A 27,007-nucleotide genomic window follows, 5' to 3' on the forward strand; every position below is an offset into this window, starting at 1 on the left:
GCGGGCAGCCCCTCAGCTCCGGATTTCAGAGGAGTTTTTGGAGTCGCGTCAGAAAACGACAGCAAAAACACACACACACCCCGCACTAAGTGTCCGCTTATCGTGGAAAAAGAGCGGGAGAAACACGAGTGACGTATTCTCAACGCCTTCGCGGGCTAGCGGCTAACATTTCCCCCCCTTCAGTCTGACAAAATATCACAGCGACGATCAAAAAAAAAGCCTACGCCATCGCCGCTCGCGACGCCTGACATTGGAATCCGTGACAATGGGAATGGATGCGATTCACACTTACAGTCTCTCCTCTCCGCTCTCTGCGGCGGCCATTTTTATTTAAATAAATAAATTTCCCAAAAATCACGCAACATCTTTGTGGGTACCCCTCACCCTCCTCTCCCACTCCCTCTAACACACAACACTATCCTCGGAGATCTCGCGAGAGGTGGGGTTGAAGGGTAGTAAGGGAGTAACGCGTGTGTTCTCGCGAGAGCCGAGAAGCGGATAACTAGAGAGAGGAACCAGGGCGAGGAAAGCTGCATTGCACACCAGAATAATAGTTTATGTGAGTGTGTGTTGTTGTGTTTTTTATATGTATAAATAATATGCTGCTTCTTTAAGATAAATTAATCTCAAGTGTTTTCATGTGTTTATTTTTTTAGATCTACAGTCAAGGTTAGAATTATTAGTCCTCCTGTGAATTTTTAATTCTTTTAAAAATATTTTCAGAAGTGCTGTTTAACACAGAGAAGTGTTTTTTCAACACATTTATAAAGATAATCGTTTTAATAAGTAATTTAATAAGTAATTTCTTTGTTTAATCTTTGTAATGATGACATTTTATAATATTTTACTAGTTATTTTGCAAGATATTTTCAGCTTAAATGGCAATTTAAAGACCTAAATATTATTAATTTTTTTTTTATTTGCACCAAAATAAAAGAACATAGACTTTCCCCAGAAGAAATAATGTTCTGGGAAATACTGTGACAGGCCTGTAGCCAGCCTGTTGAAAGGGGTGTTTTTTCTTAAAATAGTGGACCTTTTTTCAGTTATTCACCTAATTCTCTATTTAATTATGAGCTTTAAATACTGAATTCAGGTGACATTTTAAGCAGTATTTTTTTTTTAATTTATTGAATTAATACCTTAGTTGGATAGTCATCATAACCACTATTATTGATGTACCAAAAATATTTCCTATATATTTAAAATAAAGATATAATATGACAAATATTTTTTTAAATAGAAATTTATTACATCACATATCATTAGAAAAAAAGGCAAATCTCTTGATTTGCCGGTCAATCTACTTTCACCTATGGTCATGAGCTTTGGATCATGACCAAAAGGACAAGATCTCCGATACAAGCAGCCGAAATAAGTTTACTTCGCAGCGTGGCCTTTAAAGACAGGGTGAAGAGCTCTGTCACCCGGGAGGAGCTCAGAGTAGAGTCGCTGCTCCTCCACATCGAGAAAAGTCAGCTAAGGTGGCTCGGGCATCTTTTTTGGATGTCTCCTGGACGCCTACCAAGGGAAGGGTTGAAGGCATGTCCCACCGGGAGGAGAGCTTGGGGAAGACCCAGGACACCTTGGAGGGACTATGTCTCTTGGCTGGCCTGGGAAAGCTTCAAGATCCCCCCGGAGGAGCAGGAGGAAGTATCTGGGAAGAGGGAAGTCTGTGGTTCTCTCCTAAGACTGCTGCCCCCGCGACCCAGCCCCAGCCCCAGAAAAGCGCACAAAAATGAGATGAGATGAGAGTGTAGCCTACTGTAATTTGTTAGGTACATAGCAAACTAGCCAGTACATTTAACTTAACTCAATCAGAATTTGAGCCATTTGAATAATAAAAAACTGAAATATGAAGTGAATTTATATATATATATATAAGTTTGTGTGTGCGCAGGGGCGAATTTAACTAATAAGCAAGGTAATAGGCCACTTAGGCCAGCAATAAATACCTAATTATAAATCATACCATTTATTCATTTTCTTTTTGGCTTAGTCCCTTTATTAATTTGGGGTTGTCACAGTGGAATGAACCACCAACTTATCCAGCGTATGTTTTACGCAGTAGATGCCTTTTACATCTGCAAGCCAGTATTGGGAAACACCCACTTACATGCACACACATACACTATGCGGCCAATTTAGCTTATTCAATTAACCTATAGTGCATGTCTTTGGACTGTGGGGGAGACCATATCATCTGAAACTCACACCAACATGCAAACTCCACACAGAAATGCCAACTGGCCCAGCTGAGACTCGAACTAGTGATCTTGCTGTGAGGCGACAGTGTTAACCACTGAGCCACCGTTTCACTCTCAAAATTTAATTAGGCAACTAATTAAAAGACTTTTATCATTCATTTTCTTTTCGGCTTAGTCCCTTTATTATTCTGGGGTCGCCGCAGCGGAATGAACTGCCAACTCTTCCAGCATATGTTTTACACAGCAGATGCCCTTCCAACTGCAAACCATCACTGGGAAACATCCATACACAGTCATACTCTTCAGACAATTTAGCTTACCCAATTCACCTATAGCGCATGTGTTTGGACTGTGGGGCACCCGGAGTAAACCGGAGAACATGCAAACTCCACAAAGAAATGCCAACTGGCCCAGCTGAGACTCGAACTAGTGATCTTCTTGCTGTGAGGTGACAGTGTTAACCACTGAGCCACCGTTTCACTCTCAAAATTTAAATAGGCTACTTAAAAGTCTTTCTTTCATTTTCTTTTCGGCTTTGTCCCTTTATTAATCTGGGGCTGCCGCAGCAGAATGAACTGCCAACTTATCCAGCATATGTTTTACGCAGCAGATGCCCTTCCAACTGCAAACCATCACTGGGAAACACCCATACACAGTCATACTCTACAGACAATTTAGCTTACCCAATTCACCTATAGCGCATGTGTTTGGACTGTGGGGCACCCGGAGTAAACCGGAGAACATGCAAACTCCACACAGAAATGCCAACTGGCCCAGCTGAGACTCGAACTAGTGATCTTCTTGCTGTGAGGTGACAGTGTTAACCACTGAGCCACCGTTTCACTCTCAAAATTTAAATAGGCTACTTAAAAGTCTTTCTTTCATTTTCTTTTCGGCTTTGTCCCTTTATTAATCTGGGGCTGCCGCAGCAGAATGAACTGCCAACTTATCCAGCATATGTTTTACGCAGCAGATGCCCTTCCAACTGCAAACCATCACTGGGAAAAACCCATACACAGTCATACTCTACAGACAATTTAGCTTACCCAATTCACCTATAGCGCATGTGTTTGGACTGTGGGGCACCCGGAGTAAACCGGAGAATATGCAAACTCAGACAGAAACACCAACTGACCCAGCCGAGTCTCGAACGGCAACTGACCCAGCCGAAGCTTGAACCAGCAATCTTCTTGCTGTGTGGTGAACGTGCTACCCACTGCGCTACTCAAAATATTTACAACAAATTAATATATCTAAAACATTTATTTTACTTTAAAAATACATTTAAAAGTGGACTTGGACAGTTGCTGCATCATAAATCACCCTCATCAGCAAGAAAGTATAAGCGTTTTTTTCATGTGAAACGGTTGCACATTTAGCCTGATACTGACGTTTTCCAGCTGTGAGCAATCAACAAGTGCTGTTGGGTGATTTTTGCAATGCTGAAGTTTACAATTTATTTTTTACAGCTTCCTCTTTTGACACATGAATGTGATAATGAGGTAAAGAAATGAAAAAGAGGAAATGAAAGTACTATTAGGGGACATTCTATATCCTTTCTTATGGGCCCATAGACAGACTTGGCAGAAGGCAGAAAAGGGTATAAATGTTAAAACCTTTACAAGTAAATCAATAACGGATACGCAAGATTTCAAAATCCCGTTAAAAGCAGCATACTAAACAATTGCCATATTTAAAAACAGCAGTCTTATTGTCATTTGATATAATCAGCACATGCTAATACATGATTGTGTGAGATACTGTTAAGTGACTGTAAATATAGTATACTTCCTTCTTAGTACCAATGAACAACAAAACTGTCAACCAATTTTCACAAGTAATTTCTGTCTTCTGTTTTTTGATGTGACTATTAGGTGAAAAATTGTAAACAAATACAATATTTTATACAGTGGTGTGGAAAAGTGTTTGCCTCCTTAGTGATTTCTTATTTATTTGTATGTTTGTAATACTTTAATGTTTCAGATCATCAAATCAATTTACATATAAGTCAAAGTTAACACATCATGCAGTTTTAAAATGAAGTTTTTTTTTTAATTAAGAAAAAACAAAACACAAAACTACATAGCCCTGTGTGAAAAACTGTTTGCCCCCTAAACATAATAACTGTTTGGGCCACCATTAGTATGAACAACTGCAGTCAGTCATTTTCGATAAGTTGCACTGAGTCTTTTATAGTGCTGTGGAGGAATTTTGGCCTATTCATCTTTAAAGAATTATTGAAATTAAGCCACTTTGGAAGGTTTGCGAGCATGATCCGCCTTTTAAAGTCATGCCACAGCATCTAAATTAGATTCAAGTCAGAACTTTGACTAGGCCACTCCAAAGTTTTCATTTTGCTTTTCTTTAGCCATTCAGAAGTAGACTTGCTGGTGTGCTTTGGATCATTGTCCTGTCACAGAACCTAAGTTCGCTTCAGCTTGAGGTCACTAACAGATAGCCAGACATTCTCCTTTAGTACATTTTGGTTCACAGCTAAATACATTGTTCCATTTATCACCACAAAACTTCCAGTTCCTAAAGCAGCAAAACATCCCCAGACCATCACACTACCACCCTCACATTTTGCTGTTGCTATCATGTTCTTTTTCTGAAATTCAGCATTACTATTGTCTAATGTAATGGGGCACACACCTACCAAAACGTCAAACTTTTGTTTCATTAGACCACAGAGTATTTTCCCAAGAGTCTTGGGAATCATCAAGATCAAGAGTTTGCTGGCAAATCTGAGACGAGCCTTCATGTTGTTTTTCATCTTGGAACTTGCCATGCAAACCATTTTTGCCTGGTCTCTTTTTTTTATGGTGGAGTCATGAACACTCCTCTTAACTGAGGCAAGTGAGGCCTACAGTTCTTTGGATGTTGTTGTGGGGTCTTTTGTGAACTTATGGATGAGTTGTTCCTGCGCTCAGGGGCAGACTGGGACTAAAAATCAGCCCTGGCACTGTAGCCACACCAAGGACACGCACATTCACTACTTATATTGGTGTACAGATGATAAAATTATATAAGCAGCACCTATTTAAGAGATATTTAAACATTTGATGTATGTGACTGGAACAAAAACAACCCATTTGTATATGCAATCATGTCATTTATTTTCTTTTTGGGATAGTCCCTTTATTAATCTGGGAATCGCCAACTTATCCAGCATATGTTTTATACAGTGGATACCCTCAAAGCTGCAACCCATTACTGGGTTACCCAATTCCTAACTGGCCTACCCAATTCAAATATAGCATGTGTTTGGACTTGTGAAGGAAACCCACACGAACATGCAAACTCCACACAGAAACACCAACTGACCCAGATGAGGCTCGAACCAGTGACCTTCTTGCTGTGAGGCGACAGCACTACCTACTGCGCCACTGCACTGTCTTACGTCTGCGTAACCTCAGATTGGGTCAGCCCATCTCGAAACCAGCCGGTTGTTGCCGATTGGGCCAATGCTTAACATTTACTATTATTCTATTTTTACTAAGTTGCCTACATTTAAAAAAACAATACATATGAAAAAAATAAATGAATTTTAAAAATAGCTGACCGGCCCACATTTAAAAAATGGTCCGGCCCTTCTGGCATTTGCCAGAATTGCCAGATGGCCAGTCCGCCCCTGCCTGCGCTCTTGAGGTAATTTTGGTTGGCCAGGGACTGCCAGGATGATGCGTTTCCTTGTGTTTTCTTTGATTATTATAAGAAATCAGTAAGGGGGCAAACACTTTTTCACACCACTGTAATTGTTTATTTTAAATAATATTTAGATTTTTAAAATAAATGAATAGCAATGGTTTTTATTAATTATTAATTGCCATTTGTAGATAATGGCTCTGATTTTGGCTTGCTGTAGTCCCAAAGATGGCTTTATTTAAAATGGCCTGCACACAGAAACGCCAACTGGTCCAGCCGGGAATTGAACCAGCAACCTTCTTGCTGTGAGGAGACAGTGTTGACCAATGAGCCATATGCTGCCTAGGGTAAGTATATAACTTGTTATTCAAACTGAAATAAGATTATTTATTTTACTTATATACAATGGAGAGAGCAAGGGTGAAATTACTGTTGTTCATAAATAACTTTTTATTAACTCACAAGTGTGATAAATCAATACAAGGTGGTACTCTGCACAAAATGTAGAACAACTTCAAATTAATTTTAACTTTGAACATAAACTGCACATTGTTACTTCTGATCAGTAGAGACTAAAGTAACACAGGGGTGGGTCAAAAGTGGCACAACAATATGTGATCTTGGACCACAAAACAAAAACAAAAAAACATATTTTTGAAAATACATTATGGATCAAAAATATTGATTTTTTAATGTCAAAAATAATTCTGATATCAATAAAAGATCATGTTTCATGAAGACATTTTGTAAACAAATATACTAAAACTAATTTCTTGATTAGTAATGGGCATTGTTGAGAACTTCATTTGGGCAACTTTAATCTGGATTATTTTAATTTATTTAAAACCACAGATTTTTTATTTGAATAGTTCATTTTATTTATTTATTTATTATTGAACAATGACAACACATTGAATAAAAATATAACATGCAAACTATTACACATGCTAAGGGGAGATACAGATAATTTTGCCAAAAGGCTTTAAAGAATGTACATATTTTGATAAGTCGCTTTGTTTCTCTGTTTTTGTTTGAGGGCAATATGGATTCAATAAAATACTTAGTTTCATTTTTAAATTCTTTAAAACATGTTACTTTTTTCCTGTAAATTTACATTTATGTATGTGATATTTGGTCATTAATATAAAAAAATAAAAATGTGTGGTTTTGGTTATTTTTGGAATATTCAAAAAATATGTTTTTATTTATTTTTATTAATGTCAGGGACTCAGGGTAACAATAACAACATCATGCAAATTTGTTACAAAGAGTGTTTATGAGTTTTACAGTGAAGTAAAGCATCAAATAAGTACATACAAGAGAAAAAAACCCAGGAATATTCAAAAATCGATCCATCATTAACCATATATGGTTCGCCCCGCCCTGGATCGTGTGTCTGGTCCTGAAAGGTGTGTGCGGGTCTGTATGAAATACCGCAAACACAGGCCTTGTTTGAGCCTGAAGGCGGATCAATTGCTGTCTGTGGTGGTTAAAGAAACGAACGCAATTAACGTAGGCGTGGACGGTGCATGCCTTTTGAAGGCTTTAAGTTTTTGTAATTATCAAATATATCGACAGTCATAATATCGACTGAAGATCTCCAAGTTCTTAAATCACGTCCGTTGTGTGTTCATCAGCTCCTCGTGGTGCGCAATGTGGACCACGGCGCTTTTAGCCATTGTTGTTTGTTCTGTGAGTAGCGATAAAAATCTGGAGGACAAGGGCCGCCTGGAGCTGCAGCGGGTCCGGGAACTGTCGCAGCAGCCGCGGTATGGCGCCTGTTGGTCTCGAGCTCTGGAGAAAATACAAACAAGCTGTAAGGAGTTCAGTGATGATGTGCAGAGCAAGATCGCCTTGTCCTTCACACACTGCCACCTGCAAAGGTCAATTCAATATTTTACTCCAGATTCTGAAATCAAAACTATTTTCTGCCACATATAGCATTATGGTTGATAATTATTACTAAATAAATTATATATCATTTTTATAGAATTATAATTATTTAAAATTAAATGTACAAGTCTAAAACAATTTAGCATTTCTATATTGTATATTGATCATTTGATAACTGTCATTCTATATCATTCAGCTGTGCAATAACTGTCTATCTTTTTATGCATCTGTCTGTCTCGCTGTCTATCTGACTAGCAATCTGTCTATTCGTTTATCCATCCATTTATCTTTTATCCGTCTGTGAATCTGTCAATTTGTCAACTAACTTTGTCCATCCATCTTTCTCTGTCTGTCAATTATCGTTCCATCTCTATTCGTTTATCCGTCCATTAGTTTTTTGTCTGTCCATCCATCCATCCATCCATCCATCCATCCATCTATCTTTCTGTCTCTTTTTATCCGTCCATCCGGTGTAGCTATTTGTTTGTCTATCCATTGTTTTTTTTCTATCCAACTGTCTATCTGTCAACTATGTCTATTTTTTGTTTGACTCTATCTATCTATCTATCTATCTATCTATCTATCTATCTATCTATCTGTCTGTCTGTCTGTCTGTCTGTCTGTCTGTCTGTCTGTCTATTTTTATTCGTCTATCCATCGTTTATCTTTTTTCCATCTATCCAACTGTCTATCTGTCAACTATGTCTATTTGTCTGTCTGTCCATCCATCCATCCATCCATCCATCCTTCTAGCTATCTGTTTATTCATTTATCTATTCATTTATTTTTAATCCTATCTATCTATCTATCTATCTATCTATCTATCTATCTATCTATCTATCTATCTATCTGTCTGTCTGTCTGTCTGTCTGTCTGTCTGTCTGTCTATCTTTGTATCTATACATCTGTCTAGCTATGTGTCTATTCGTTTATCCATCTATTTATTTTTTATTCGTGTGTCCATGTCATTCTTCATCTAACTATGTTCATTCATCCATCCATCCATCCATCCATCTCTGTCTGTATATCTTTCTATCCATACATCTATCTTGCCATGTCTGTCTAGCTATCTTCTTTGTTCATCTATTAATTCATTTCTTCTATCTGTTCACCTGTCTATTTGTCCATTATGTCCCTCCATCCAATCATCGCAAATTAACCGTTTTATTTTTAATATAACTATTTTCATATCAAATGTATTAATCAGAGATTTCCCTGCTCTTTATGACTATATCAGAACAAACAAATCATACAAACCAAATGTTTTAACTTTCTCTTGTAGAAAATATAATAATTTTTTTCATTTCTCATTAGAGTTATCCTTGATTCTCTAGTAGTATGTTGTGTATGCTTTGCCTAAAGAGATGTTAAATCATTTACCTTACAGTCATTCTTTACCATATATATTTTTATATTCTATACTATATTTTGTATGCTCTGTCAAATTATATGCTAACCCAATCTGGCCTTTGAAGTGATGTGTTTTGCATACTAATGCGGCATTTTGCAGAAAGAGCTATCTCGGACCAGAAATGTGCTGTCGAAACTAAAAATAACATGTCTCTCGCTTCTGATTTCCTGTGTAACCATTTATGAAAACATATTAGAGCCTATGGAGGTCTCTAAGCATGTGCATTTAACTGGTCCAGTTCTTCTGTGCAGAAAAGAGGAACTAGAGATGGTGCAGACAAGCTGACAGAGACAACCCGCCTTCTCCTTCTTCTGTGTATATCTGTAGTCCTATGAAAACACTCCGAGCGCCTGGTGTGTTCTCTTGGATAGCATTGTATAACCAATAGGACACATTTGTGCGACCCAGGGCCCTAATCAAATTATTCATTTGTACTTAATAAATTACTAATATTATTGATATTGATCTTCACCTCCTGAGTTTGTATTGAACACGCATGGAATTGATTATAAATTCCAACACTCTCTCTAATCATTGTTTCCAGGTCCGGTCGTAGTTTCCCAGAATGCACAGAAGACAGTGATGTCAAAACCTGCACCCAAGACATGGACCCTGTGGCCTTCAACACCTACACCGAGTTTTTCACCCATGCCCACAGCATATGCCATTATTTGCAGAGCGAGCGCTGGCAGCAACGAGCCCAGAGCACCATTCACAGGTTGAAAAAGCTCCCTAGATGCTGATTTTGAATGTGAAGGGTAGTTATGTGCATAAAATATTAATGTGAGCCGATGTTTATCTGGGTTTTAGGTTGACTGAGAGTTCAGCGGGTGTAGCGGAGCAGTTGGCGTCCACCCAGCGGATGGCAGAGGATCTGGTTGTGGCCCAAAGTGCTGCGCTGAAATCCCAGGAGAGCATCCTTCGCAATGGAGAGGAGCTCAAGAGCACCCTGCAGGACTCGACTCAAGGTTTGATTGCTTTCTAAATGAGATGATTATTCAGAAAGGCGGCAACACCAGAGCTCCTAAAGCCTGTGACGTTTCAAGCACACCGGTTCAGACAATATTTATCACAGCATGCTACTCTTTTATACACCTCTGGATCACGTGATTTCACACATAGGGCTCTATCGTACACCTGGCGCAGTGTGGCCAAGGCGCAACGCAATTGTTGTTTGCTTGTTTCAGCTTGCCGCATTAGTCATTTTGATGTTTTGCGCCACGCTGTTTAAATAGCGTTGCTATTTTGAGAAACTATAACAGATTTTTCAATAGACCAGAACAAAGCCGATCTATTGTACAGCGCAGAGCGCGTTAGTTGGGCACCTTGCTTACAAATTGCTTAATACACAGAAGATGTAGAGCAATACGCAAATATTTTCACATATGAAAAAAAAATGCAAATATTAAGGATATATATAGGATATAATAAGGATACATGTATGATATAAATATAAAGGATTAAAATATTACAAAAAATATTATTTTCTAGCCTACATAAATATATAAACCATACTTTCATGCCTTCATCTCGGGGGCTTTTTCAGTTTATTCGTGACAATTTGCTTTTGTATGTTATCATCATTAGCAGTATTGTTTATTATATCCATATTTATATTTGTTTTATTAAAAACAAGCTTAGATTTGTCCACCTGTCAGGTTTTAGAGCATATGGGGCACAGCATGTGTATTTGGATATAACTCAGTTTTTTTAAAGGAACCAAAACAAAGACATGTTCACAAGCAAGAATGTTCAATTAGCATGTTTCTTAAATATCTGCAAACATATTATGGTATTTTTATGCTTTAGAAGAGTCAGAAACTTTCATTCAGCACCTTGAACTGAAAGTACTATCTGCATTGCCAGTGTGAAATGCGCCGTTAGTTTAATGCGAGTGAAAGATGAGAGGAGTGCAAGAATGAACCCCGCCCCCTACTTAATATTACATTTCAGTTGGAAATATGTCTTCATACTGGAATAAAAGTCTGCAGCAATTTCTGATTCACTCAGACTTTAAGTTGCACATGTATATTTGCAGGAAAAGCCATAAAGACATTGTATAAATCAAAATTGTACATTTGTATTTTATGCCAAACATCATTAGAATAATAAGATCACGTCCCATGAAGACATTTTGTACATTTTCTACCATAACTATGTCAAAACTGATTTTTTTTATTAGTAATATTCATTGCTAAGTATTTAATTTGGACATTTTAAAGGTGATTTTTTTTTTAAACCCCTAATATTTCAAAATTTTAATTGCAGCTTAATTTTGTCCTACCTGAACAAATTATACATCAATTAATAACTTAATTATTGAAAGAATAAATCTCAATTACAAATAATTGACCGCATATGCTAATTATAGTGTGATGTGTGGTTTAGAATCACCAACAATGAAAGTCATCATGAAATCAAGTTAGACGTTTCCTAATTTTATTTCTAGAATCTGATTCATTCACGAAATGAGTGTTGTGATTGCAATGTGTAATATCAACAACTCTGGTCCTCCCTCTAATGACATCCCTTCTCCGATGTTTACTGGTGCAATGGAGGAGTAATCAAGCTTTCGTTCACAGGATGTACACCAATGGCAAATTAAAATCATCTAATCAATTCTTTATAGAATCATTAAATCCTGCCCTACATATGTTCTTGTTTAGAAGCTTAATTTGGAGGAGTGGCCAGCCCAGTCACCAGGTACAGACATTATTGAGCATGTCTGGGTTAAGAAAGAGGAGAGGGCATTGAAGACGAATCCAAAGAATCTTGATGAACTCTGGGAGTCCTGTACTTTCTTTGCCATTCCAGAGGATTTTATTAATAAGTGATTTGAGTCATTGGACAGATGTATGAGGATTTTTTTTGACAATTTAAAGGCAATTTTTCCTCAATATTTAGATTTTTAAACCCTTAAAATTCCATATTTTTTCAAATTGCAGCCAAACTTTGTCCTATCCAAACAAACCATATATCAATGGACATCTTATTTACTGAAAGTATAAAACTAAATTACAAATAATTGACCACATATGCTAATTCTAGTGTGATGTGTGGTTTAGAATCACCAACAGTGGAAGTTATCATGAAATCAAAATAGACGATTCCTGTTTTTATTTTTAGAATCTGATTCATTCATGTGATGACTGTTGTGATTGTAATGTGTAATTGAAACAACTCTAGTCCTCTCTCTTGCATGACATCACTTCTTTGATGTTTACTGGTGCAATGGAGGCGGGATCAAGCTGTCATTCACAGGATGTCCACCAATGGCAAACTACAATCATCCAATCTATTCTTTATAATTGATTGAATCCTTAAATCCCACGCTACATATGTTCTTATTTAAGAAGCTTAATTTGGATATACTCTGTGTCACAGTAGAGATTCTGCTTTTAGGTGTGAAAGAGGTATTTTTATAAAGAAGACTTAAAAACAAAACAACATCATAACAGCATAACACCATTGTGATCATCTGGAAAATGTGTAAAGTGAGTTTAAAAATGCTGTAGAAATGTTGAAATTCATGCCCATTGAAGCCTAACTTTATTCATTTATTTTATTTTAATTTTATTTATTTATTTGTTTTTAATTATTTATTTATTTGTATTTTTATATACTTTTGTTTATTTTTATTAGTTTATTTTTAATTGTATGCATTTATTATATATATTAATTTATTTTTTTTGTATGTATTTTTATATATATATATATTTGTTAATTATTATTTATTTGTTTTATATTTTTTATGTATATTTTTTTATTTGTTTTATTTGATTTATATTTATTTATTTTTATGTAATGGTTGGTAATTATAACTAAATAAATAATTTGTAAATATATATAAACGTATATATTATAATTCTTTAAATATACAATTAAATGTGTTGAACAATAAATTAACATTCAATAATTTCAAAATGAATTGCAACATTAAAATGTGCAGAAATTAAAAACGTTTTGGGGATTTAAGATTGTATTTAACGTCGTTTTTGCATTATTTGTGTTTGTTTAATGATTTATTTTGCTGATGGACAAAGGGATTAGTAAATTGTTTTTAGGTGTAACGGCTGTTTGCAACAATTCCGCCAGCGGGCACAAAGAGACTAGATGCGAACAGACAGAAATATACAGTAGCTGTAAATACCCTGTTACTTGTAAATGAAGATGAAATAACGAAACAAAGCATTTTAATTCTTTCATAAATCATGAAACATTTTTAAGAATCGTTAAAACTAAAGAAATAAAAGACAACTAAAATGAAAGTGCAAGCATAAATAAATACATTTTCATTTACATTTTCTTTGGTGATATTTATTTTACTTTTTTCATTTTATGGCTTAATTACTGTACATAATTAAATAGGCCTAATTTGTTTAAAGACATTACCAGCGAAACAGAGAAACTCTCCGTCTCATGGTCTAAAGGGCTCTAAAGTTGAATGCACTTATACATGGATAGATAGATGGATGGATGGACGGATAGATAGAAAAATGTATTATCCAATTTATTGGCCAATTAATCATTATGTTCTCAATATATCATGCAATTTAGATATCAAAATCTTCCTATCATTGTTTGAGTTTTTTTATTTATTATTTATTCAATTCTACTATGACAGTTTCTACAATGAGTCACATTTATTCTGCTAATAGTTCTCTGCTTACCACTTTACATGGAGACTCAATTCAAGCTGTTTTGTGGATGATTTGAGTTTTACAAAATTGTCTTATTTTTAGCTTTCAGTACACACGAAGCAATCAATGCAAATCAGACTGAAGTATGTTCTTGACCTCGACGCCTTGATTTGTTGTTTTTTTTACCTCCTCCTTTCCACATGTGCTTGAATGTTTCAGGACTGCGAGATGTATTTGCGGAGATGAAGCATTCCGCACAGGAGCAGCAGGTGGCATTTGCGGAAATCTTCAATCGTGTGGCCTTCCTGCAGAGTTTCATCATGTCTGAGACGCACACTTTCAGTTCCCTGTTTTACAACGCTCTGGGCTTCAGTGCTTCATTCCTGCTGACCTCTGTGCGCCGTACTGCTGGAGCCAGGCGAGTATGAACGAATAAGCAATATATCGACTTATCGCACAACACATGGACATGAGCTCAATCAATTTTGGTGATGCAATATATATTGCCTAAACATTAAAAACCAATTCTAGCAATATATTAGTTGATTGTGCAACATCTTTATCTCTACTGGAGCAGTCAGTAGGGTTCATAAACACTATAGTATTTACTATAAATGACTATAGTATGTTTTCATGTGGGTGCCTGATGACTAGAAAATAGTTCTGGTTGCAGATATCGCAGCCTTTTTTGTCTTGCACTTTTTTGTTAACGTTTATTATTATTTATTTACGATATGCGTTTTCACATTCCGATTCAAATGCCTGATTATTAAACTCCTAAAATGACTCTAATTAAATGAAATATTCTTAAGAATAAAATATGTTTTGTTCGTTGGAAGACTGTACTTCCGGTGTGATGATATTATATTGTCATTCTGGCATTATACAATACCTAACAAAAGTCTTGTCGTCAATCTCAGTTGTAAGAGCACCAAATAATAACCTGACTTCTAGTTGAACATTTGGAAAAGTGGCAGAAGGTAGATTTTTCAGATGAATCATCTGTTGAACTGCATCCCAATCATCACAAATACAGCAAAAGACCTGCTGGAACCCACAATTCTCATAGAAATCAGTCAAGTTTGGTGAACGAAAAATAATGGTTTGGGTTACATTCAGTATGGGGTCTATGAGAAATCTGCAGAGTAGATGGCAACATCGACTGCCTGAAGAATCAAGACAATTGTGCTGCCCATTACATTGCAAACCACAGGAGAGGGCAAAATCTTCAGCAGGATAGCAGGATTCAGCCTCCACATCAGTGGCGTAGCGCAAAATGCTGAGGCCCCCCTGCAGGGATCACCGACGGGGCCCCCAGTCGAAGGTGCGGGGGGGGTGCTTATACAGAAATATACACACATATATCTATGATCGGGAGTTTTCCTGGATGTTAGTATGCAATTTTTTTTAAAGAAAATTATAATTTTACATCACTTTTCTACATTGATGGATCACTGATCGCACGGGCATTCCTGACATAAAGCTTGTGTTTGCGTGTACAGAAATGTACTATTCACCCTCGCTGTTAAATTTGATCTAATCATGTCCTGAAACACAGCTCCTCTCCTGCTTTCACTTCTCATACTGACGGAGGGAGCGATTAGTTTGTGAATGAATCTCCGTTATGAACGACTCTTTCACTAGCCGACATTAATACAAGTTTCTGGCAGCGCAGCATCTCGTTGTCATATTTATTTTGCATTGTTTGCTGATTTTATTCAACAAAACTAGCATAAGCCGAGTGTTTAGTGTGAGTTGGAGCTGCTTTGTCGTATGGTGAATGCAGTAAGTGACTATATCATCAATAACGTGACCTGATTAGCACAAAAGTTCAGAACATACAAAAACAGATAAAAACTTAATCTGACCTATGAAGTGTTCTGCCTTTGTGCTTTGTTTTCTTTGTTTGCTCGTTACTACACTCGTAGACAGCGCTAAAGTCCCGCATCTTCACGTAATAACACTGTCCTGACTAGTGCGGTTGAATGACATTTGTCCGGGAAGCACTGTACCAATGTGGCGGCGCTATAGACGCATGCTCAGGGTCCCTATGCGATATCTAGTGTATATATCTATGTCACAAATTGAGGAGCGGGGAAAATAGGCGGGGTGGATCGACAACGCGGGGAATTCTTCACAAACTAAGGAGCGATCACAAACCGAAAGCCGCAGAGCGTCAAAGTAGCCAGAAGTCATTCATTTTTTAACGAGAACCAGAGGCGAGAAACAGCGGCGCGTCTTCATTGGCTATGACGCGGTTCGGCGGCAAGCAATCAGAATGAAGTAGTCCACCGCTTGAGAGGTGTTCAGAGCACACAGACCTGTGAACTTTGGTTCCGACCACAGTTGTTCCCAAGAGTTTGATTATTGCGGTTCCTGAATTTTCAATTATTGAAAATCGCGACGACGTGGGGCCCCCTAATCACGCGGGGCCCCCCCGCGGTGCGTGCCCTGCGGGCCCGTCCGCTACGCCACTGCTCCACATCAAAGTTCCTGAAAGCAAAGAAGGTCAAGGTGCTCTAGGATTGGCCAGTCCAGTCACCAGACATGAACATTATGGAGCATGTCTGGGGTAAGATGAAGGTGGAGGCATTGAAGATCCAAAGAATCTTGATGAACTCTGGGAGTCTTGCAAGAATGCTTTCTTTGCCATTCCAGATGACTTTATTAATAAGTGATTTGAGACATTGCAGAGATGTTGGGATGCAGTCCTCCAAGCTCATGGGAGTCAGACACGATATTCATTATTTTTCCACTGCAGCATGACTTTATATTCTTTACTGGACATTATTTCTTTTAGTGACAAGACTTTTGTCTAAGCAAAGTCAGACTTTACTGTCCTAATTAAATAATTTAAAACCAAGGGGTTATCATAATTTATTTTGATAAAAAAGCGTAATCTAAAAGCCTTTGCCTTTTATATAAGCCACTTCTGATACCAAATGATCAAGTAGAAGTCAAGTTATTTGTTGTTCTTAAAATATAAATAGACAACAAAATTTTTGATATGTGGTGTATAATGAGTGGCATAAAATGGTCATAAAAGGACAATAATAATGTTTATTGAAATATATTTTGATTCAATATATTGTACAACAAAAATAGCTATCATGACAGGCCTAGTTGACTATGTGGAAGTGTAAAACTTAAAACTCTCTTTACATTTTTGTATTTCATTGTGTTTGCCAAAATATAGACCTATTTAATGGAATTTTTATGGAAGTACAGTAGAAGGTGGTTTAGAATCCTCCATCTCAAAGTTATACATTTTATGGCTGCTACTAGGGCCAGTCTGACAAATCTCTGATTAATTCATTGTTGATTATGTAGTGTCTAGGCATATTAGTATCTACAACCAGGGGCGTTGGTGTGTGTGTGTACGTGTTTTTGTGACATATCAGGACACAAATCTGTATAATGACATGGGTATGACAGAGGTATTACAAAAAGGAGGTGAAATATGAGGACATTGGTGACGTCCTCATTTCTCAAAATGCTTATAAATCCCACAGAATGAGTTTAATCAGAGAGTAAAGCTGCACACAGACTCCTGTGATGGTTGGGTTTAGGGGTGGGGTGAGGGCAATATAATATATGGTTTGGACAGTATAAAATGAATGGAAACCTATGTAATGTCCCCACTTTTCACAAAAACAAACGTGTGTGTGTGTGTATATATATATATATATATATATATATATATATATATATATATATATATATATATATTAGAAAAAAATTCTAAACCACAAAAATTATAAACAAATAGCAGTACTATTGTTATTATACAATTATTATTCTAATTTAAATAACCGAAATTAATCCTAAATGTAACTGGAAAACAATATAAAGACACAACCTGAGTGATGCTAAGATGATGAAAAAAATCTTTTATTCGAATAAAATTTAATAGACAATTCAAGAGAATACAAAAAAAGATGATTTATAGAATTATCAGTTGTGTGTTGTCTTAGACTCGACCCTAGGCCGAGAATGAGGTTTATTAAGTCTAAACTTCAACTTAAACTGACTTCATCCCTCCTTTCTGCTTCATACCAAAAAAATCTACCAGGAGCCATGCGGTATAAATAATAAAATTAACCATCATATTATTTACACTTTGTTTTGTCGACTTGCAAAACTCGCGGCATGCTGGTTTCAGAACACATGAGCGGCCCGGCTATTTTCTCAGCTTGCATGTTCACAACCAGGACTTATACAAAGCGGAGCACCTGGAGGAAACCCACCGGAAGAACATGCAAAGCGATCTTCTTGCTGTGAGTTGAACATGCTGCCCACTGTGCCACCGCTTCGCTATTTTTCCATTTTACAAAAACGTAAACTGTCAAGCTGTGAAAATGTCATCAAGTATTCAAACATTTGTCTGATGTATAAAATTATTGATGGTCTGTCATGTCCACCTCTCAGTCAGTTTATAAACTTAAGGAACACCACACAGAGAGAAACAAGAGGGACAGATTGTCCCACTCCGGCAAAACTACTCTGATCTCCTTTACTTTATGTTGGTGTTTTTAGTTTATTTTGTTCGTATACCTTTTTTTGTTAAGATCTACTTAACTATGTCTATTTTAGTGCTTCTTAGTTATGCTTAGTTCATTGTATATTTTTTGGTGTTGTGTTTTAGGGTAACAATTTTATCATCTGTCTAGGGACAACGAATGAAAAATTCTGGTGTATTTGCAGCAATGCTAATTAGTGTACACCATCCCTACCAAATAAGCAAATAAAATAAATAAGTAATTAATAGTACATTGTACATTATTTTGACCCCTTTTATTAAATAACTCGCATGCTGACATTGCATCTTGTTTCATTTTAGATTCTTCCTTTTTGGGCTCGTGGCTTTGAATATCTACCTTGAAAGGCTGATCTGTAAGACTGTAATGGAAAATGAGGAGCATGGTTTTCAACAGATGGTAAGACTGCTGCAGTAATCAGGGTCTGTACGGAAATGCTGGAAATCCTTGAAAATGCTTGAATTTTAATTTGGGGTTTTCAATGATTGAAAAGTGCTTAGATTTTGGATAAAGTGCTTAAATTTCCTAATGTAATTGTGTTTTCATATTAATTTTTCTTACTAAATCAGAACTTTTAAAATATTATTTTAATTCTTTTGCTTTTGCATTAAAATTCTATAGTCTATATATATGCTTTTTTTTAATTCGCAACCTTTGATTAAAGCAGTAGGAGATGACCGTTTCAAGAATAAAGAATGCATGAAATTAAGTTAAATATAAATTTAAGATTGAATTACTGTCATTTAACCTCAGCTTAAATGTTTCTTCTTCAATGTTCAGCGTTTCATCTAAAGTTTCCTTAGAATACTATACCATGGCTGCGTCCGAAACGGCATACTTCCATACTATACAGTACGCTAATGAGAATCAGTATGTGAGCCGAGTAGTATATCTGAATTCATAAATTCGAAAATCAGTATGCAAGAATTACCAAAATGGCCTACTACTTCCGGCGAGATTCTGAAGTGCGCATGTAAAGTGAAGTCCCATGCATGCTGCGCTATCCCATGATGCCCCATGAGAGAGTTCATGAATGGGAGTGAAGCGACGCAACTGACGCGGGTAGGTCACTTGACTATGGCAAAATGGCAGATGTAGTACGTCCGAATCCCTTTCATATTGCTCCCATTTATACTGTATAGAACGTACTTTTCTAACAGCCGAGAAGTTCGTCTAAATCCAAATACTGAGTAGTAGGGGGTTTCGAACGCAGCCTATATAAGTATCCAAGTAGGACATGTTCCTGGATTACATTCTAATCAGCCAATCAGAATTAAGGGATACGTTTACAAGTTAAGGCTTGCGGTTAATTTTATGCACTCCTACTTTATTGTTGTCCAACTGTTTTTCCTCTCTGATTTTAGAAAATAATTTTCAGTCATGGTTGGGTTTAGGGCAGGGGTCTCAAACTCGTGGCCCGCGGGCCATTTGCGGCCCTCAGTGCAATATTTTGTGGCCCGCGCCGACCGCTGTACACTGACAGAATCAGCGGAGCGGGGAGAGAGAGCGCTCCCCGCTCCGCTGATTCTATCCATACACAGCGGTCACTGGCATTCCCCGCCCACCGTGTAAAGAAAGGGGCGGGGATGCCGGTGACGTCACCACGCACCCCGCCCCTTTGTTAGACGCTGTGACGGGCGGGAAGTGTTAGGAGGGAACTCGCGCCGGCCAGAACCAAGGTAAGCTGTTCCCGCCCCTGCCTGCCACTTAGCTACCTATCTGCAGCCTGCCACCTAGCTACAGCCTGCATCTTATATATATATATTATAGGTAGATACAGACTGATGTGACTGGAGTGGGGTGGGGGTGTTTTATTTATACATATATACGCCTTTTTTTTAGGTGAGGGCAGGCATGTGCACACATAGGGCTCAACCTGTCAGTGCACATGCCCTTTTTAGTCTTGGATAGAAAGTGCCCTTCCAAAATGATCAAAAGTGCCCCCGCGACGCGGCACACCTTCGGTCCCGCCCTTAGTAGGAGCGCGACAACACCGCTCTTGAGTATGCGCGCGACAACACAGCTGATCAGTACGCGCGCGATAACACCGCTCTTCAGTACGCGTGCATCCACTCTGCAGATCTGCACCAATTTTTCTGATCTGCAATCAGATTTGTGAGAAGAAGCGCTGTCTTCTGGCAGCAAGAAGTAGGCAAAAGATGCCATGTTCAGAAGAAGTGTTCATAATCTTCACTCAATGTTCTATTAATGTTCAGGACACTTCATGTTCAGAAGAAATAATTAAAACTGTTAATAATGACATTTAAGGACTTTTTTTTTTGTGAAATCCCTTATGCTGCCCAGCCTCACCCAGACTTTGCCTCCTGCGGCCCCCAGGTAAATTGAGTTTGAGACCCCTGGTTTAGGGGAAGGGAATGTGCATGGATTACATATTCAAACAAAAATGATGTTCCAGGATCAATAAAAATGTTAATCCAGGATCGCATTGTACTTGGCAAAATCATGATGTACTTAACTCCTTCTTTCCAAATTTTAAACGAATACTATAATATATAAAATACTATAACAAATGGCATGTATATGTAATAATAATAATAATAATAATAATAATAATGATGCATTTTATTTATAATATGCTTTACAAACAAAGCAGAACAATAAAAAAACAGTAAAAATAAGACCACAATAAAATGTAAACGATTCAATACAATTGGATGATAGCAAAAATAATCAAAGTTAAAAGCAACGGTATAAAGGTGAGTCTTGAGAAGTTTCTTAAACAGTCCAGAGAAGCAGCATTCCTAATGCTGATGGGTAGGCCATTCCATAGCTTAGGCGAACTACGAAAAAGCACGACCACTGTCTTTAGTGCGTGGCTGATATGTATGTAAATATGCACATTGCCACACTTTAGAGGTGGGAAGATTTGAAAAAGCATCTGAAAAGTGCTTAAATGTGACTTGAGGTGTAAGAACCCAGAATAATACTGAAGGAATGGTTGATGGTATTTCGAATGTGAACACTTCACATGGGCGGCACGGTGGCCCAGTGGTTAGCACTGTCGCCACACAGCAAGATGGTCACTAGTTCAAGTCCTGGCTGAGCCAGTTGGCATTTCTCTGTAGAGTTTGCATGTTCTCCCTGTGTTAGTGTGGGCTTTTTCTCTGGGTTTCTCTCACAGTCTAAAGAATAGACTAAATTGGCTATAGTGTATGAGTGTGTATGTGTGAATGTGAATGTGTGTTTCCCAGTACTGGGTTTCAGCTGGAAGAGCATCCGCTGCGTAAAACTTTTGCCGGAATAATTGGTGGTTCACTCTGCTTTTGCGACCTCTGATAAATGAGGGAATAAACCGAAGGAAAATGAACGCACTTCACATTTAAGCAGAATTGAATTAAAATGAATCTTCATTCTGTCAATCTTTATTTTTTTGAACAGGAGAAAATTGCCTTTTTCGTTGGGCTCCTAAGAAAAGCCATGCTTCTTATTGGCCTCCTCGTTCTGCTGTTCTTCGCTCTTCGCTTTCGCAACATCAGCCGGGAGAGTCTGGAAATACTGAAGGAGCTCAAAGAGACTCGCTCTGATCTGCAGCAGGCCTTGCAAAAAGCAGGTATATCTCCAAAAGAGCAGCTACCTCCATGTTTAATGGCTACCTTTCGGGATTTCTTCTCGATCTTTCACTGTAATTCCTACTAGAATGTCTCTCGGCGTCTGTGGATGAATGGAAGAGGTCCAGACGAAAACAGTGGGAGAGCAGGTGGGAAGAGCAAGAGGACCGTTTGGTTATTCTGCATCCCTCAAGTGTTGTGAATGAAGCCCTGTCGATATTCCCAAAGTCCCAAGATAGTAAGTATTGTTTCTAAAGCCCTGTTTAGATTACCACTGTGGTAGTTTATACAATGTTTGTCTAGATTAAATCTTGATGCGATCTGTCTGTCTGTCTCTCTCTCTCTCTCTCTCTCTCTCTCTCTCTCTCTCTCTCTCTCTCTCTCTCTCTCTCTCTCTCTCTCTCTCTGTCTCTTTGTCTCTCTGTCTCTGTCTCTCTGTCTGTCTGTCTGTCTGTCTTATCTACATAAAAAAGGAATGTTAATGTTGTTTACTGTTGCTTTATTTGTTGAACTGAATTTAAATGGATGCTGATCTTTTGTGTTGTCATCAGACAGACATCAGGAAACACAGAGCAGCTCTGAAACACTAAAGAGACGTCAGCGGCACACATCAGGGTCTCGATTGAGGACGTCCTCCGCCACGGTGTACAGTGTACTGGTGGAGGACACTGAGGTACTGAAGCAGAACTTAGGAATTCATAATTTAATTAATGATTCTTTTCACTTATAAAGCTCTTCATGTATTTACCACTTCATATAAAAACATAAACACTTGTTTGAGGAAAAAGAACACATTTTGTATTTGCAATTTTTCCTGATGCGTTTGTAAAGCGGCGCTGCGCGGGACTGCGGGACAGAGAAAAAGGTAGCCTAGTTTCACTCACCCAATAAATGCTCTGTTTGCACTATTTGATTTCATAGACTGTAAAATATATGGACGTAGTATCCGTGACGTCACCCATAGGTTTCTAAAGAGCGCAAAAAAAGCCACAAGTAGGCGCGGCCAACCGTCGCCATTTTGTTTTCACGTCATCACACCCACGGCGGGATACCAAACAAGGGCAAAGAGGCGGAGAGTGAGCGGAGCTTCAGACACCTGCAGACAGTTTGCTTGGACCTGATTCAGACACACTTTACTTTGGGAGAAATGCTTAATACTTTATCACCTGTGACTCGTTTGTATTCTGACCACTTGTGCTTGGTTGTACACTATATCAATAAAGTGTTTAGTCTTTTAAAAACACTGCTGTAATACACAGAGCCACTAAACATTGTTCTTATGACGTTTTTCAACAGGAGGAAAACGCAAATTACTTCCAAACACTTCAGATATAGTCTGTGTTAGTTAATGTTAATGAAATATTGATGAAATCCAGCATAACACTGTATGATAACGCTTCAGATGACTGTTCTAGAGCCTACAGCTAATCAATCTGACAGATTCTGGAGTGCATTACAGCTCTAAATATAAATATAAACGATAAATGATCTTAAATAAAACAAATACATGTATAGAGATGGTATATAAGTATATAACTTTACTCACATGGGAAACGGAGGCCACGTGAATGGTTTGTGAGCACAATTAAGTGCACTCAGCATGCCAAGCCATCTGATAATTGTAGGAAACAAGTCCAAAAGGCAGTTGACTGTGTAAAGCCACATAAAACAACACAGAAATACGATAAATATGCCGAGTTCAGTGGCTAATCTGCAGGATTCAGCAGAGGTGACGTGACGGCGACCAGTGAGACCTAGCTGTCACTCATGTGGCCACGCCCTTAATTATGCAAACTTAATATAACTTAATATAAAGGAAACGAATGAGTTCTAAAAAAATTCACCCCCCTCACAGTTGTCATGAAGGGTAATATTAGCTGTATGAACCAAAATCTTTTTTTGTACCAGGCTGTAAACACCTTTTTTTCTGCTGTAAAGTTGGCCATGCTAACAGTGGGCTCAATTGAAATTTGCTCTGTTTTGGAGCCAGGAGCGGCCAGGACTAGTGGAATTTCGGATGAATTGCAGTTTTAGTTACTTCCGTATTGGCTTCCTGAGGCAGAGCGGGAGGTTGCCGCTTGTTTGATTTATATGATTGTATCCAAATACTTTATAAATAATATTTCAATCCTCCTCCAGTGTTTATTGTTTTTAGAAAATATCTAAAATCTTTTTTTCAGAGAGGCCTTTGTAAAATGAAAGTTTAATATGGCTGTAAAACAGTTTGATTTATGTATTGTAAATACCTACATTGTTCTAGCTTTTGTTTGTTTTATATTGGTTTATTTATTTAATGTGTTTTTATTACATCCAATATTTTTAATTCTTTAAATTATTTCAATATAGCTTAGGCTAGTTTATCGAAACATGACACTATTGTTTTGAGTCTACTATAGTAGACACGTCATTTGTAAAGTTTTATGTCTTTCTGTTGTATTTATATTGTGTGTTATCTCCAAAATAAATAAAAACAGAAAACAAAACGCTTGTGGCATCAACAGAGCTGTGAAGCGAGGGCTCTTTTTGCCAGTGCTCACATTCACATACAGGCATCTAAACGCGCACAAACACACCTTTTAAACTTGACAAAAACTCTTGACAACCTTTACTGTCTGCTGTGTCTTTAATATGGTGTAAAGATTATTATGCGTCATTGAAACATCAAGGAGGATGCAGTTCAGAATGTCACTTATAAATTAAAGATTTATTAGGCCCATTTCATGCAACAGCCTCACATTTAAAAGGGAAACATAAGGGCGATCATAAGTAAATAGACCCGCAGCCTATAAGGCTAGATGCTTTTTTTTCCCCTTATTTATTTATTTGTTTGGTGCATGTACTCGTGTGCGATCAGAAAACTAGTGTAATGACGGCATGCCATCTTTACCAGACTCTGTCAAAGTCCGCCTCTCCTTTCACTCCACCCTGAAGCCCCAGCTGGCCCTCTTTGGCCTAAGGTAATTTAGATAATTTCTGTTGATGCAAGTTTGTTTTAGTAAGTTCCATTCCAGAAATATTATTACAAAAAAATTAAATGTTGCACATGAAACATTCATTTTCTTTTCGGCTTAGTCTTTTTATTAATCTGGGGTTACCACAGCGGAATGAACTGCCAACTTATCCAGTATATGTTTTACACAGCGCATGCCGTTCCAGCTGCAACCCATCACTGGGAAACATCCATACACACTCATACACTACAGACAATTTAGTTTATTCACCTAATCCAAATGTTTTTGGACTGTGGTGGAAACCAGAGCACCCGGAGAAAACCTACGCCAACACAGGGAGAACATGCAAACTCCACACAGAAATGCCAACTGACCCAGCCAGGACTCTAAGCAGTGACCTTCTTGCTGTGAGGCAATTGTGGTACCCACTGTGCCACCATGCTGCCTGCAAATGAATAGTAATATAAATAAAAATTCTTACTCCTTCTTTGAAGATCCACGACACTTAGATTTATGAAGACGCTTCAGCCATTGTTTTCTCAATAATACAGTTCCATTTCATGTGAAGCAGTTATGCAGATCTGTTGCACATGTGTTGTCCAGCTGTATTTTGATTGCAAATGTGTCTGAATGCTAATGTTTTTCATTGTTTCTTCAACAGCCAAGGTATAGCCTGAGGAGTCGCAAATCTTTGTGTGGTCCTGAAGTGAGCAAAGTGAAGAGCTGATGCAGAATATCTGGAAAAGGTTTGATTTCCATCCCAAGATATAATCAGGAGATTAGCAGCCTAGATGGATGATGAACTTTTAAATTGATCAAACTCTTTTAATTTATTTTCTGTGTATGTACAATAAATATGTCTGTAAATTTGCAGTTTTCCGTATTTTGTGATTTCATGTTTTTTATTCTCTATTTATTTCTGCTTTTGAATTACATTATGGGAGCTTGATCTTTCTTCTAACACCTTTTAATCTTGAAATGTTGGAAAAAGGGACTTTTAATGACATTTTTAATAGTTTAAAGCAGGGGTCACCAATCTCGGTCCTGGAGGGCCGGTGTCCCTGCAGGATTTAGCTCCAACTTGCCTCAACGCACCTGCCTGGATGTTTCAAGTATACCAGTAAGACCTTGATTAGCTCAGGTGTGTTTGATTAGGGTTGGAGCTAAAATCTCCAGGACACTGGCCCTCCAGGAACAAGTTTGGTGACCCCTGGTTTAAAGTGATCTATTGTCTGGGTTGGTGTTGTATATTATGCTACAAAAATAGCATAAAGCTGCCAGTACATTTACAGTTATTTTACAGACTTATTTCTCTTCTTATTATGTCTTATAACTGATTTCAAACTACTAAAATGTCAATAAAAGTCACTTTGTTAAACTGTAGAGTTTAAATTTTTTTTACATCAAAAGTCGACAGAGCACAGATCAACATCCCATAATGCAATTCACAATCGTAAATAAACTGAAAATACGTGTGAATCACAAAATACGGAAACTGTTCATTAACAGATGTTTTTTACAGCGCAGGTTTTAATATTTAATCATTGTTTTTGCCAGATGTTGTGTTTTTATGTATCCAATAAATTCTAGTGTAACAACTGTTTAAATAAACGTTCTAGTCTTTAAAAAAAAAAAAAGATTAATTTATCTGGCTTGATTAACAGTCTTAAAAATCTAAGTCAGCTTTACTGTCAATTCAACCACATGTACAGGACATAAAGACAATTGAAATTGCATTACTTTCAGACCCTGGGTGCCTAATATATAATATTAATAAAAAATAATAAAGTTTTAAAAGAAATTGCAACAAATACCATTACACATATAATATAATCTAAAATATAATAATAATAATATTCCTTTATTGGGGGGAATTTCCTCATCCACCATCAGTATCCAGCATCTACCTGGATGATGCGACAGCAGCCATGTTGCGGCAGACCGCACACCACACACCAGCTGATTGGTGGAGAGGAGACAGAGTGATGAAGCCAAGTATTATATGGGGATGGTTAGGAGGGCATGATGAAAAGAGTCCAGTGGGCAAATTCGGCTAGGATGGCCGGATTTAACCCCTACTCTTTTTCGAAGGACATCCTGAGACTTTTAACGACCACAGAGAGTCAGGACCTCCGTTTATCTCATCCAAAAGA

General features: G+C 37.6%; 2 protein-coding genes across 3 annotated transcripts in view; one reads left to right on the forward strand and one right to left on the reverse strand.

Moving 5' to 3' along the window:
• mecp2 (methyl CpG binding protein 2) overlaps positions 1 to 338 on the reverse strand; it is a 21,011-nt gene extending 20,673 nt beyond the window's left edge. For both annotated transcript variants that reach the window (NM_001328555.1, NM_212736.2), the window contains exon 1: positions 293 to 338. In NM_001328555.1, coding sequence (NP_001315484.1) covers positions 293 to 324 — 32 coding nt within the window. In that variant the 5' untranslated portion in view covers positions 325 to 338. The remainder of the gene's footprint in view (positions 1 to 292) is intronic.
• Positions 339 to 7,306: 6,968 nt separating this feature from the next.
• On the forward strand, positions 7,307 to 26,491 carry LOC564674 (uncharacterized). The gene is made up of 9 exons (XM_688003.10): positions 7,307 to 7,735; positions 9,701 to 9,874; positions 9,967 to 10,124; positions 14,016 to 14,214; positions 18,637 to 18,733; positions 21,734 to 21,905; positions 21,992 to 22,141; positions 22,455 to 22,576; positions 25,516 to 26,491. The coding sequence occupies exons 1-9, from the start codon at positions 7,506 to 7,508 to the stop codon at positions 25,579 to 25,581; spliced, it is 1,368 nt and encodes a 455-aa protein (XP_693095.5). The 5' UTR covers positions 7,307 to 7,505; the 3' UTR covers positions 25,582 to 26,491.
• Positions 26,492 to 27,007: the final 516 nt, after the last annotated feature.

The sequence above is a fragment of the Danio rerio genome, chromosome 8 (assembly GCF_049306965.1).
Source record: "Danio rerio strain Tuebingen ecotype United States chromosome 8, GRCz12tu, whole genome shotgun sequence".
In the NCBI taxonomy this organism is placed as follows: domain Eukaryota; kingdom Metazoa; phylum Chordata; class Actinopteri; order Cypriniformes; family Danionidae; genus Danio; species Danio rerio.